Genomic DNA, 15030 nt, shown 5'->3' on the forward strand with positions numbered 1-15030 from the left:
ACTTCTTCTCAATAACCAAAAGGCCCAGGGTACTGATATTGGGCCTGTAGCATGCTGGGATGAAGGACTATCAAGTTTGTTCAACTGAATGACCTTGACCAACTTTCAAGGTCACAGGGGTCAAATGTCGTAAAATCTTCAAGCGACTTCTTTTCAATAAGCAAAAGGGCCAGGGTACTGAAATTGGGCCTGTAGCATGCTGGGATGAAGGATTACCATGTTAGTTCAAATGAATGACCTTGATCCACTTTCAACCTAATGTCCTTGTTCGACAATCAAGGTCAGAGGCGTCATATGTTTAAATCTTTTAATAGGTTCTTATGAAATCTTAAGATTACAAGTGTTAGATTAATAACAGGTGAGCGATGCAGGCCCATTGGGCCTCTTGTTGTATAAACTGAGGATGTGGCCCCTTTTGGGCAGAGGGATGGGACCCAATAGGGGAAACAGAAAGAATATAAAATCCTTCTCCTTTTGTACCAATAAAGGGATTTTAACTAACCTGTTCTAGGGAATTGGTGAACTTAAGCCATATACCGCAGAGTCTGTCCATCCATTCAACCTTTCCTTTAAAACGCTACTAGTTTTGAACAGCTTCATGGATTTTTCGGTCACCTGAGACAAAGTCTCAAGTGACCTATTCTAATCACCTTTTGTCTGTCGGGTGTCGTGCGTCCATAAACAATTTACATTTTCTAACTCTTCTCAGAAACCGCTGATCAGATTGCAATAAAATTTTGTAGGAACCTTTCTTGGTCAAATATGCACCAAAATTGTGAATTTCCAAATTTGGCCTGGAGAAACCTTGGGCAAAAGGGACTTAATTTTATATTAATGGAGAGTTTGGCCCCTCTTGGTGCAGAGGGACAGGCCTGAAAGGAGGGTTTTAGGTTTAAATCTTAAAAATCCTCTTCTTCTGTACCATTTGAGGGTGTGGCAGGGGGAGGGGGGGACATAGTAATAAATGTTTGAAATCCTTATCCTTCAGTTTATTTGGAGGGACTTTAGCTTAAGTTTGTGTAGAGCATTTTTTGGCAAAGGAGACTCAATTTTATATAAATAGAGGGTTGCTTTTAGGGGGCAGAGGGGTGGGCCCAATATGTGAAATTCAGGTTTAAAATCCACTCCAATCCATGGGGGCAGAAAGAAGGGACCAAATTAGGGATTGGTGTTGCTGAGAGAAAGAGCCAGTATTTTGAAATAGTTGCAGTATTATATGTAAAAAGAAGAATTTCCCATGGTTGCTTTATTATCCAGGTGAGCCATACAGGCCATCAAGGCCTCTTGTTTTATTTCATTCCACATTAATGTATAGGTACACCATTGGCATTGTGAAGCCTGCCCATTCAGGATAAAATCTAGAGAAAAAAAAGTCATATTCCTGTCGCTCAATCCTCAAGTGCCATGGCCACTTTGATTGTAACTTATCACATCTCAGCAAAGCACATTTATCCAAAGTTGAATCCTTTGAGCCTATGGATGCTCTAGACCAAATTATGGTAAAATTCCTTATTCCTACTCAAGGAGTATGAATCTAAAGATTTTCCTGTATTCCCCTTATTGGGCCCTGGCCCTCTACCCCTAGGATTGCCACGCTCTTCATCTACATAAGGTTAAGTTCTGTTGGCCCAAGGATGCTCCAGACCAATTTATGTCACAAAAATCCCTTTTCCAACATTCAAGATGTACGACTTAAAAAGATTAACCTAAACCTATACTTCCCTTATTAGGCTATACCACTTTGCCCTAGGGGGACCACATCCTTCACTTATACAAAGTTGAATCCCCTTGGCCCAAAGATACTCCAGACCAAGTTCAATTTAACTCATCTGTCGATACACAAGAGGTAGGATTTTGAAGATTTACTGGGACAATTCAGCATTGGGAGAGGACTGATTCTGGGATGGGCCTGATTCTGGGACAATTCAGCATTGGGAGAGGACTGATTCTGGGACAATTCAGCATTGGGAGAGGACTGATTCTGGGACAATTCAGCATTGGGAGAGGACTGATTCTGGGACAATTCAGCATTGGGAGAGGACTGATTCTGGGACAATTCAGCATTGGGAGAGGACTGATTCTGGGACAATTCAGCATTGGGAGAGGACTGATTCTGGGACAATTCAGCATTGGGAGAGGACTGATTCTGGGACAATTCAGCATTGGGAGAGGACTGATTCTGGGACAATTCAGCATTGGGAGAGGACTGATTCTGGGACAATTCAGCATTGGGAGAGGACTGATTCTGGGACAATTCAGCATTGGGAGAGGACTGATTCTGGGACAATTCAGCATTGGGAGAGGACTGATTCTGGGACAATTCAGCATTGGGAGAGGACTGATTCTGGGACAATTCAGCATTGGGAGAGGACTGATTCTGGGACAATTCAGCATTGGGAGAGGACTGATTCTGGGACAATTCAGCATTGGGAGAGGACTGATTCTGGGACAATTCAGCATTGGGAGAGGACTGATTCTGGGACAATTCAGCATTGGGAGAGGACTGATTCTGGGACAATTCAGCATTGGGAGAGGACTGATTCTGGGACAATTCAGCATTGGGAGAGGACTGATTCTGGGACAATTCAGCATTGGGAGAGGACTGATTCTGGGACAATTCAGCATTGGGAGAGGACTGATTCTGGGACAATTCAGCATTGGGAGAGGACTGATTCTGGGACAATTCAGCATTGGGAGAGGACTGATTCTGGGACAATTCAGCATTGGGAGAGGACTGATTCTGGGACAATTCAGCATTGGGAGAGGACTGATTCTGGGACAACTCAGCATTGGGAGAGGACTGATTCTGGGACACTTCAGCATTGGGATAGGACTGATTCTGGGACAATTCAGCATTGGGAGAGGACTGATTCTGGGACAATTCAGCATTGGGAGAGGACTGATTCTGGGACAATTCAGCATTGGTAGAGGACTGATTCTGTGACAATTCAGCACTACAAGGGTTAAGATCAAGTATATTTAAACTAATTGAATTTAGCTACAGGCAAAATTTCCTTACCTTTGATTCTTGGTCATTCTGAAGATTCAACTAAAGGATTTTGAACTCTTTGACCCCAATGTCCTTGATATTAGGTCAAAGTAATTTCATCTCTCAAACTTTGCCCAAGAAGCTAACGACAGAACTTTGGAAGTAGATCAAGGTCATTCTTTTTGTAAACTTTGTTGGACTCCATCCCAGGAAGCTATTAGGCTAATATCATGATTCTAGGCCTTTCAATCTTCAGAAGAAGCTGTTTGAAGTTATTGACATTTGAACTGTGACTTTCAATGAAGGTGAAAGAGAATTTTAGATAATAATTTACATGCTCCAGAAGGAAGAAGCCACCTTTCATGATTGTAGCCCTTAGTAGGTTCTTCAGGAGAAGTCATTTAAAGGAAAAGTTTAAAAAACCCGAGACAGGAAAGTGAAGGTGCCCAATACGCCATAGTCTGCTGCTAGGTACCAACCATTTACAGAACACTAAGCATTGAATCATATCTATTTCAACAGCTGTTCCATGCAAACATTAGATATTTTCAAATATGGCTGTCGGCTGATCAGTAAAGGACTACAATCTTATCGTACAGGATACGTAACCTCAATGTAGGTAAGGCTTATCACCCAGAGCAAGACCTTATCAGGGCTTATAGAAACTAAACCTAACAGACAATGCATATTTGTAAGCTGCTAAAAACCTTTCGATTAAAACAGTTAAAGACAAAGCAGAGGAAAACTCACATTGTGTGTAACATATTAAATCTTTTCATCAAATTACTGAATTAGTAAAGTGTTCTTCCGAGTAAATTATTGTAAATTATTAGTCACACATACACACGTGCATGTATATATCCTGGTCAAATATTAGTCACACATACACATGTGCATGTATATCCTCGTCAAATATTAGTCACACATACACATGTGCATGTATATATCCTGGCCAAGTATTAGTCACACATATACACGTGCATGTATATATCCTGGTCAAATATTAGTCACACATAAACATGTGCATGTATATCCTCGTCAAATATTAGTCACACATACACATGTGCATGTATATATCCTGCTCCATACATATGCAGCTCATCAGATGAACTATTATGAGCTGGGTATTGGTAGTCTCATTTAAATTGAGGCTTTCTTATGCTGCACATTATCACTTTGTCCATTAGCCCAAAAATCATTTCAAATACATGTCATACCCAGCATATGACAAGTCATACACAGCATATTACATGTCATACACAGCATATGACAAGTCATACACAGCATATTACATGTCATACACAGCATATTACATGTCATACACAGCATATTACATGTCATACACAGCATATTACATGTCATACACAGCATATTACATGTCATACACAGCATATTACATGTCATACACAGCATATTACATGTCATACACAGCATATTACATGTCATACACAGCATATTACATGTCATACACAGCATATTACATGTCATACACAGCATATTACATGTCATACACAGCATATTACATGTCATACACAGCATATTACATGTCATACACAGCATATTACATGTCATACACAGCATATTACATGTCATACACAGCATATTACATGTCATACACAGCATATTACATGTCATACACAGCATATTACATGTCATACACAGCATATTACATGTCATACACAGCATATTACATGTCATACACAGCATATTACATGTCATACACAGCATATTACATGTCATACACAGCATATTACATGTCATACACAGCATATTACATGTCATACACAGCATATTACATGTCATACACAGCATATTACATGTCATACACAGCATATTACATGTCATGCACAGCATATTACATGTCCGCCTGTTTCTAAACATTTCCTTCAGGTTGGTAAGTATGGATTATGAAAAGTTTCTTGTTACACAACCAATAAGTGTTTCTATGTGACGTTTCGATGACTAGATCGGTATATACTCTGTCAGCTTCATCAGACAAGTGAAGTGTATGCACACCAAGGTGTAAAATGTGTACGAGTTGTTCACAAATCGATGTTGATTCGGCTACGCTGTAAACTTATGCCCAGTAGTTGTTAAATATGTACCGTATGACTTGATTCAGCTACACTTTGATTAATACTTGGTCATAGATGTGGGAGAAACGATGCACTTAGAATCATTAGGAAACGCTTAGAATTAGACAGATCCTTGCGTAAGAATCATTAGGAAATGCTTAGAATTAGACAGATCCTTGCGTCAGAACACAAACCTTCAGGACATCGTTGATTTGCTGGAATTTGTGCTGACAACAACATATTTTAGTTTCCGAAACAACATCTATCAACAACGCTTCGGCACTGTTGTGTGTAGTCCAGTGTCTCCCAATGTGGCCAATTTGTTCATGGAATATCTAGAGCAGGAAGCAATAGCCACTGCCCCCATAGAACGCAAGCCTAGCTCATGGAAACAATATGTTGACGACATACTTGAGATATTCACGAAGGCGTCACAGAAGGATTTGACCCGCATATCAACACCATAGATGCCACTAACAATATCAAATTTACATGTGAGGAAGAAACCAACAGCACAATGCCCTAGCTAGACACTCTTCTGGTAAAGAAAGAAGACAGAACCGTGAAGGTATTCGTCTAAAGAAAAAAGAACCATACGACCAATACCTGAACTTCAATCCTTTGCACCAGAAGTTAGGCGTCGTACGAACATTGCTCAACAGATGTGATACAATAGTCACAGAACAACAGGACAAAATACAAGAGCAGAGCAATGAAAACCTGTGCATATCCAGAATGGGCCCTAAAACAGGTACAAAACAGTGTGAAAGTAAAGGGAAGGACAAGAAAAGGACAATCAAGGGTACATCCGAATATAAAAGAAATCTAAACTCCTTGTTTGTTAATATCAAAGTTTTCCTTTCTACACAAACCATGTATGTATTAAACATACAATTTTGATACGTACATTGTTTGTGTAGAAAGTAAAAATTTGATATAACAGTGCACATATTTCCAAACTGATGAATCTTATTGAAAACTCTTTGTATATTGTCGTTTTATAAACTTCTATGAGGCATAAAATATCAGACAATGAAATCGGTCATTTCCGTTCATTTAGGAGAAATATTTATATATTTAACGTTTTCCCTAATCCAATTGATAAATTATACTTTCATTAATAAGTTTTAAGCAAAAATTAAAAAAAAAAATCCTGATCTCTGTTACGACAGTTGTCATCTAAATTTACATACACTTAAAGAAAGTGTGATAAACAATTACATTTTCTTCCTTAAAATCATTTCGATCCTCCTTTTTAGACACTCTTACCACACAAGAAACATGATACACATAGGCATCAGTATAGGCATTACAAGCCTAACTGGGTATTGATTTTCTACAGCAAAGAGGGAGAAATAAATACCATTAAACAGCGATTCTCTAGGTAAACATGACAGTGGAAGAAACTCAATATTACAACTTGTCACTGTCATGTGCCAGGGATTTCACTTGATATGGAAATCATTATATTGGTATGTTGGAACTTGCAGAAGTCGATATACAATCCATAGCTAGTCTTTACAAGGCCAATTATAACACCATCTATACTACATTTTCTGGATTGACATATCCAAGCAGTGATTTTTTTTTGGTGCATACAAATGTAATACAATTAGCAATATATAATATACATAGTTCTCAAAAATGTTCTTTATCTGAAGTCAAAAGTTTTGAATATTTAAAATGTTGAATTTGATTTGATCAATTTGAAATTATGACTTGCTTCAAATAGCAAATGCTTAGAAAAGGTTTTTCATGAAACTGAATAAATATTAAGTTTAATACAAAGTGTTCCCTGAACGAAAAAAGACTGAAGACATGATCAAAAAACAAAATTGTCAAAAACCGCACAAAAATCTGTCAGCCCACTGCCGATATCTTGATGTGTAAAGTGTACGACTTTTACCTGTCCTACGTGGGCGCCTTTGTAGAGTTTGCTCACGGTATTGGAAAAAACAGGCGAAGTCTTTAAATCTGGTTGTGCATCTTTAAAAGTAACCAGACCAAGTATTGTCAGCTTGATGTGTCGTTTTGTGTTGTAGGTTTTCGTTAAAAAAAAAAGTATTAAATAGAATATCTTACGATGTCTTTTTGATAACTAATGTTGGTACTACTGAAGGCACTGTTAGATATCCTATTGATGATAACTATAACCTGCTGAAGATTGTTTTCCTAATTTTTAGTTCATCAAGATTACCTTGGAGGCAATGGGATGGTACGTGGAGGAGGATATCTTCGAGGACATGACCCCCCATGGCATGAAGACATTCAGGAACATCATTGGGACTTACGACATCAGTAAACCCCAAAGACTTGTCTTGGCTGCTCATTATGATTCTAAAAATATCACATCATCTAAAGGTCAGGAGTTTTTGGGAGCAACAGACTCAGCTGTTCCTTGTGCCATCTTATTGGATGTAGCCAGACAGCTGGACTGTCTTCTCACCAAGGGCAATGGCAAAATGGTCAGTATGTGTTTAGAATTGGTTTGTGTCTGGTATTGAGTTTTCAAGTTAAGGTCAATATCTAGAAGGAAACATAATATGTATTCCAAAACATAAATAGATAAAATTCAATTAGTGTAACATACCTCTCTGGTCATTTCACTTAGTTTGGCCACCAAAACCTAGTGTGTTGTCTCTACAGACTAGGTAGTCTGCTGGTAGTACAACACTAATTATGTACTCAGATTGCTTGTCACAATAAGCTGATTGCATTGTATCAAATCAGCTGGCCATGCTTAAGACTTGTTACGCTTCGTCTGATGATCACTGCTAGATTAACACTGTATCCACTCTGTTGTTCAGCCAACACTGCCTGGATATAGTGTAGTGTAATACTTGTTACACTTCGTCTGGTGAACACTGCTAGATTAACACTGAACCCACTCTGTTGCTCAGCCAACACTGTCTGGATATAGTGGAGTGTAAGACTTGTTAACACTGTATCCACTATGTTGTTCAGCCAACACTGCCTGGATATAGTGTAGTGTAAGTCTTGTTACACTTCGTCTGATGATCAATGCTAGATTACCCCTGTATCCACTCTGTTGTTAAGCCAACACTGTCTGGATATAGTGTAGTGTAAGTCTTGTTACCCTTCGTCTGATGATCACTGCTAGATTATCACTGTGCCCACTCTGTTGTTCAGGCAACACTGTCTGGATATAGTGTAGTGTAAGACTTGTTAAGCTTCGTCTGATGATCAATGCTAGATTAACACTGTATCCACTCTGTTGTTCAGCCAACACTGTCTGGATATAGAGTAGTGTAAGACTTGTTACACTTCGTCTGGTGATCACTGCTAGATTAACACTGAACCCACTCTGTGGTTCAGCCAACACTGTCTGGATATATAGTGTAGTGTAAGACTTGTTAACACTGTATCCACTCTGTTGTTCAGCCAACACTGTCTGGATATATAGTGTAGTGTAAGACTTGTTAACACTGTATCCACTCTGTTGTTCAGCCAACACTGTCTGGATATAGTGTAGTGTAAGACTTGTTAAACTTCAACTGGTGATCACTGCTAGATTAACACTGTATCCACTTTGTTGTTCAGCCAAAACTGTCTGGATATAGTGTAGTGTAAGACTTGTTAAGCTTCGTCTGATGATCAATGCTAGATTAACACTGTATCCACTCTGTTGTGCAGGCAACACTGTCTGGATATAGTGTAGTGTAAGACTTGTTAAACTTCAACTGGTGATCACTGCTAGATTAACACTGTATCCACTTTGTTGTTCAGCCAACACTGTCTGGATATAGTGAAGTGTAAGACTTGTTACACTTCGTCTGATGATCACTGCTAGATTAACAATGTATCCACTCTGTTGTTCAGCCAACACTGTCTGAATATAGTGTAGTGTAAGACTTGTTACACTTCATCTGGTGATGACTGCTAGATTAACACTGTATCCACTTTGTTGTTCAGCCAAAACTGTCTGGATATAGTGTAGTGTAAGACTTGTTACGCTTCGTCTGATGATCACTGCTAGATTAACACGGTACCCATTCTGTTGTTCAGGCAACACTGTCTGGATATAGTGTAGTGTAAGACTTGTTAAACTTCAACTGGTGATCACTGCTAGATTAACACTGTATCCACTTTGTTGTTCAGCCAAAACTGTCTGGATATAGTGTAGTGTAAGACTTGTTACCCTGCGTCTGATGATCACTGCTAGATTAACACTGTACCCACTCTGTTGTTCAGCCAACACTGTCTGGATATATAGTGTAGTGTATGACTTGTTAACACTGTATCCACTCTGTTGTTAAGCCAACACTGTCTGGATATAGTGTAGTGTAAGACTTGCTACACTTCATCTGGTGATCACTGCTAGATTAACCCTGTATCCACTCTGTTGTTCAGGCAACACTGTCTGGATATAGTGTAGTGTAGATCAAACTAAAATTACAGTATTATATAATCTCAGATTGGAGTTTTCATTTATGTAAAAAGTTGTGCCCTTTGCATTTGGGTGATTCTCATTTTTAACATAGTTCCTGTTTAGTGTTACCATTGAAACAAATAGAAGAAACTATGTAATTTGGTGCTTCAGACCTTTTCTCAACTTCAACTCTCAAACTATTCCACCTATATTCGAGAAAATTGGTACTATTTGGATTTTTTATGGTAATGTGTAGATCAAACTAGCATTTAAAAGATCATTGATGACATAAATATACACTTACCTTGGTTAAGGAATTCAACAACCACTACAATCATTCCTAGTCCACAGTAGGTACTTTGTGACATTGAGATTGTCCATCTTTTGGTGACACATTTTATATAAGCCGTCCGTGAAAATTTGTATTTGATTACAGGCAGAAAATCTTACACCCCAACTTGTATTTTTTGATGGAGAAGAAGCTTTCCTTGAATGGACGGCCCATGACTCCTTATATGGAGCCCGACACCTTGCAGCAAAATGGGCTGATTCACCACATCCCATATTTAACGAAAAAAGTTATTTATCTTCCATAGTGAGTATAAATGACTAGAAACACTGTTAGTGTGACATGTTCACCTTTTGATGTAAATTAATATTGTCTTTGTTGCACACTTAATTTCACTGTAAACAAATTATCATCTGAATTTGGACAACTAAATATCTGACAAATAAATTACAAAGAATTTTCATGATCAAGAAAAAAGAAATAGTGCGAAGAAACAAGGTTCCACAATTTCATCAGCTAAATGGAATATCAATTGAACTATTCAGGGATGTACACAATGTCCTAACTTGAGCCGTGGCCCCTTCTCATCGACTATAGGAGAAGGTGGATAGCACCTTTGGTGTCTTAGTGAGAAATGACAAGTTGAATGGGTTTTAATACTGTTTTTATTTATTTTTTCTAGACAGCATTTGTATTGCTTGATCTCATTGGATCAACAGATGTGACATTTACAAGCTTCTTCCCACAAACAGAAGACTTATTTGAATACCTTGTAAAAGTTGGTGAGTTATGTGGCCTGTATGCCAAAATGATGGTAAATTTTACTGGTACTTTACTGCGGATCATGCTGACAAAATTTCTAATTCAAAAATTGATTTTTTTTTTCAAAGCATTTTCATTTCAGTAATAATTTCAATAACTTAAGTATACATATTCAATACTTACACACCATCTTTGTAGCCCCAAAACATAAGAATTCAAAAGTCCTGTCTTACTTTCCTTCACATGACCCATATCTTGATGATAGAGATACAGAATGATCTCACTTCCTCTTCCTTTTATGGTGCCCGCATGGTGCTGACGGCTTTTGCTATGCTCCATTTTTGACCTTTTTCAGGCTGTTTCGGTTTGATTGTTTTTTGCGCAGTTTGTGTGCTATATACCCATCTGTTGCTCCCATCTGGTGCTATATACCCATCTGGTGCTCCCATCTGGTGCTATATACCCATCTGGTGCTCCCATCTGGTGCTGTATACCATCTGGTGCTATATACCCATCTGGTGCGATAAACCCATCTGGTGCAATAAACACATCTGGTGCGATAAACCGATCTGGTGCTCCCATCTGGTGCTTTATACCCATCTGGTGCTATATACCCATCTGGTACTATATACCCATCTGGTGCGATAAACACATCTGGTGCTCCCATCTAGTACTATATACCCATCTGGTGCTATATACCATCCGGTACTATATACCCATCTGGTGCTATATACCCATCTGGTGCTATATACCCATCTAGTACTATATACCCATCTAGTACTATATACCCATCTGGTGCGATATACCCATCTGGTGCTTTATACCCATCTGGTGCGATAAACACATCTGGTACTATATACCCATCTGGTGCGATAAACCGATCTGGTGCTCCCATCTGGTGCTTTATACCCATCTGGTGCTATATACCCATCTGGTACTATATACCCATCTGGTGCGATAAACACATCTGGTGCTATAAACCCATCTGGTGCTCCCATCTAGTACTATATACCCATCTGGTGCTATATACCCATCTGGTACTATAAACCCATCTGGTACGATGTACCCATCTTCACTTGTTTGTACACGGAGTTATTTTACTTTAGATACTGTAATCAATAGGTAAAGGTGACCAAGCATTTTACTTTAGATACTGTTATCAATAGGTAAATGTGACCAAGCTATATACCCATCTGGTGCTCCCATCTGGTGCTATATACCCATCTGGTGCGATAAACCGATCTGGTGCTCCCATCTGGTGCTTTATACCCATCTGGTGCGATAAACACATCTGGTACTATATACCCATCTGGTGCGATAAACACATCTGGTACTATATACCCATCTGGTGCGATAAACACATCTGGTGCTCCCATCTAGTACTATATACCCATCTGGTGCTATATACCCATCTGGTGCGATAAACCGATCTGGTGCTCCCATCTGGTGCTTTATACCCATCTGGTGCGATAAACACATCTGGTACTATATACCCATCTGGTGCGATAAACACATCTGGTGCTATAAACCCATCTGGTGCTCGCATCTAGTACTATATACCCATCTGGTGCTATATACCCATCTGGTACTATATACCCATCTGGTGCGATAAACACATCTGGTGCTATAAACCCATCTGGTGCTCCCATCTAGTACTATATACCCATCTGGTGCGATATACCCATCTGGTGCTTTATACCCATCTGGTGCGATAAACACATCTGGTGCTCCCATCTAGTACTATATACCCATCTGGTGCGATATACCCATCTGGTGCTTTATACCCATCTGGTGCGATAAACACATCTGGTACTATATACCCATCTGGTGCGATAAACACATCTGGTGCTATAAACCCATCTGGTGCTCCCATCTAGTACTATATACCCATCTGGTGCGATATACCCATCTGGTGCTTTATACCCATCTGGTGCGATAAACACATCTGGTACTATATACCCATCTGGTGCGATAAACACATCTGGTACTATATACCCATCTGGTGCGATAAACACATCTGGTACTATATACCCATCTGGTGCGATAAACACACCTGGTGCTATAAACCCATCTGGTGCTCCCATCTAGTACTATATACCCATCTGGTGCGATATACCCATCTGGTGCTTTATACCCATCTGGTGCTATATACCCATCTGGTACTATAAACCGATCTGGTACGATGTACCCATCTTCACTTGTTTGTACACGGAGTTATTTTCCTTTAGATACTGTAATCAATAGGTAAAGGTGACCAAGCATTTTACATTAGATACTGTTATCAATAGGTAAATGTGACCAAGGATTTTACTTTAGATACTGTTATCAATAGGTAAAGGTGAACAAGCATTTTACTTTAGATACTGTTATCAATGAGTAAAGGTGACCAAGCATTTTAAGATACTGTTATCAATAGGTAAAATCTTTGTATGGGCTTTGGATCTCCCTCTCCCCATCTTCAAACTCCCATTTTCAAGGTCCCAGGGGTCAAATCTTTGACCGACTTCTTCTGAAGAACCAAGAGGCCTAGGGTGATGATATTTACTTTAGATACTGTTATCAATGGGTAAATGTGACCAAGAATTTTACTTTAGATACTGTTATCAATGGGTAAAGGTGACCAAGCATTTTAAGATACTGTTATCAATAGGTAAAATCTTTGTATGGGCTTTGGATCTCCCTCTCCCCATCTTCAAACTCCCATTTTCAAGGTCACAGGGGTCAAATCTTTGAACGACTTCTTCTGAAGAACCAAGAGGCCTAGGGTGATGATATTTGGCCAGTGACATGCTGGGATGAAAAGCTACCTATTTGTTAAAACAAATGACCTTCACTTATTTTCAAGGTCACATGGGTCAAATATGTTAAAATCTTTGAACGACTTCTGATGAATAACCAAAAGGCCTAGGGTGATGATATTTGGCCTGTAACATGCTGAAATGAAGGGCTACCAAGTTTTTTCAAACTAATGACCTTCACCCATTTTCAAGGTCACAGGGGTCAAATATGTTTAAAACCTTTAAACAACTTCTTCTGAATACTGAATTTACTAGTAAATATGTGAAATGACAAACTCACTTTGAAGATTGTATTTTATACACAGCAGTATTAAGTTTAAATCAAAAGTTACCTCAAGGTCAATTTACCGTTAACATGACTCGATCAAACGGATTAAAGAAAAGAAGAGAAAAGATTGAACTGACAAAGAACTAATGAAGATGATACAATGGTGGGCGCCAGGATCCCTCTGGGATCTCTTGTTTGAAATGTGGACTCTAATTGTTCAAGCTACTGTTTTTTTTAGCAGCTATAATTTTGTGTACCGTAAAAACCCATGTAATTTGCGCACCTGTGTAATTTGCGCAGGTACTTTTTGAGGCTGAAAATCAGGAAAAAAGCTTCTACTCGAATATTTTACGCACCTAAAAAATCTGGGAAAAAAACGATGTTCATGCTCCGAAAATCGATCTCTGAATATTTTTAAAAAAATATATTTCTATGATTTTTTGTTCATTGATGTAAAATGATATTTAAAACCAAGAAAAAACTGCGTAAAATGTGTATTTTGTTGCTTGTTTTCTTTGAATTATCTGATCACACTTGACACACACGTGTGCGCATATCGGCATACATCAATTCATTTTAGCAATATTTTACATAAAACATTTACTTGCTTACAAAAACATATCAATTAATAAGTAATTCGATGTTCAGTAACCGCTGGTGCATATCTATGGTGAAAGGCATAATTAGATACCTTTTATTGATCATAATTACGATCATTGAGAAGGGCTCATCATGGCGGCTTACGTCACTTCAAACCAGGTCATGTCACAGTTCAGTTTGGCTACGGAATTAGATTATCTAAGTCCGTGGTTTGGCAATATTTTTTACAAATTACAATGCAGTAATTAGCTAACACTATCTCTGTGATTACCCGTTAACAATAGCTCTACTAATTGAAATGATTTGCATTCGCGATTGACGGACCGTGTTGTTGTTTTTTTCACTCACCAACACGTGGCGTGAATTACGAAGCCCTACTGCATTGTCATAACAACAGACTGATTTGACTGATTAGGGATTATAAAACATATGTTTATACTAGAAGCGTGGACAATCAATACATCCTCTTCAAATCTACTCCAAGAAAAACAAGAGGCCCAAGGGCCTTAGCGGTCACCTGGGTTATATCATAGGTACTGGTAGCTTTATTTTATTGTTCAGATGTGATGTGGAAATCAGCATGTAAACTAAGTGAAATACAATACTTGTCTTGTCATCAAAGGATAAGAATTTTAAAATATTTGTAAATGTTCCCTTTGGGGCCCCGCTCTAACCCCTGGGGATGGGGCAGGAATTCCAAGTTTACAATTTGATACTGTCATCCACCAAAGATGATTCTGACCAAGTAAAAATAATTTCCAACAGAAAATTGTCAAAATATACCCAAAAGTGTTGTTTCCCTATATAAACTATAGTAAACTTTACCCCCTCCCCAAGGGAAAACGGATAGCTCGGGGGT

At 38.7% G+C, this 15030-nt stretch overlaps 1 protein-coding gene across 1 annotated transcript in view; it reads left to right on the forward strand.

The window, feature by feature from the left end:
* The window catches only part of LOC110449134 (glutaminyl-peptide cyclotransferase-like), a 42131-nt gene that overhangs the window by 20925 nt on the left and 6176 nt on the right, over positions 1-15030 (forward strand). Inside the window, exons 3-5 of the mRNA XM_021495776.1 lie at positions 7248-7529; positions 9891-10049; positions 10426-10525. Coding sequence (XP_021351451.1) covers positions 7248-7529; positions 9891-10049; positions 10426-10525 — 541 coding nt within the window. The remainder of the gene's footprint in view (positions 1-7247; positions 7530-9890; positions 10050-10425; positions 10526-15030) is intronic.

Source organism: Mizuhopecten yessoensis, unplaced genomic scaffold (assembly GCF_002113885.1).
Source record: "Mizuhopecten yessoensis strain PY_sf001 unplaced genomic scaffold, ASM211388v2 scaffold4507, whole genome shotgun sequence".
NCBI lineage: Eukaryota > Metazoa > Mollusca > Bivalvia > Pectinida > Pectinidae > Mizuhopecten > Mizuhopecten yessoensis.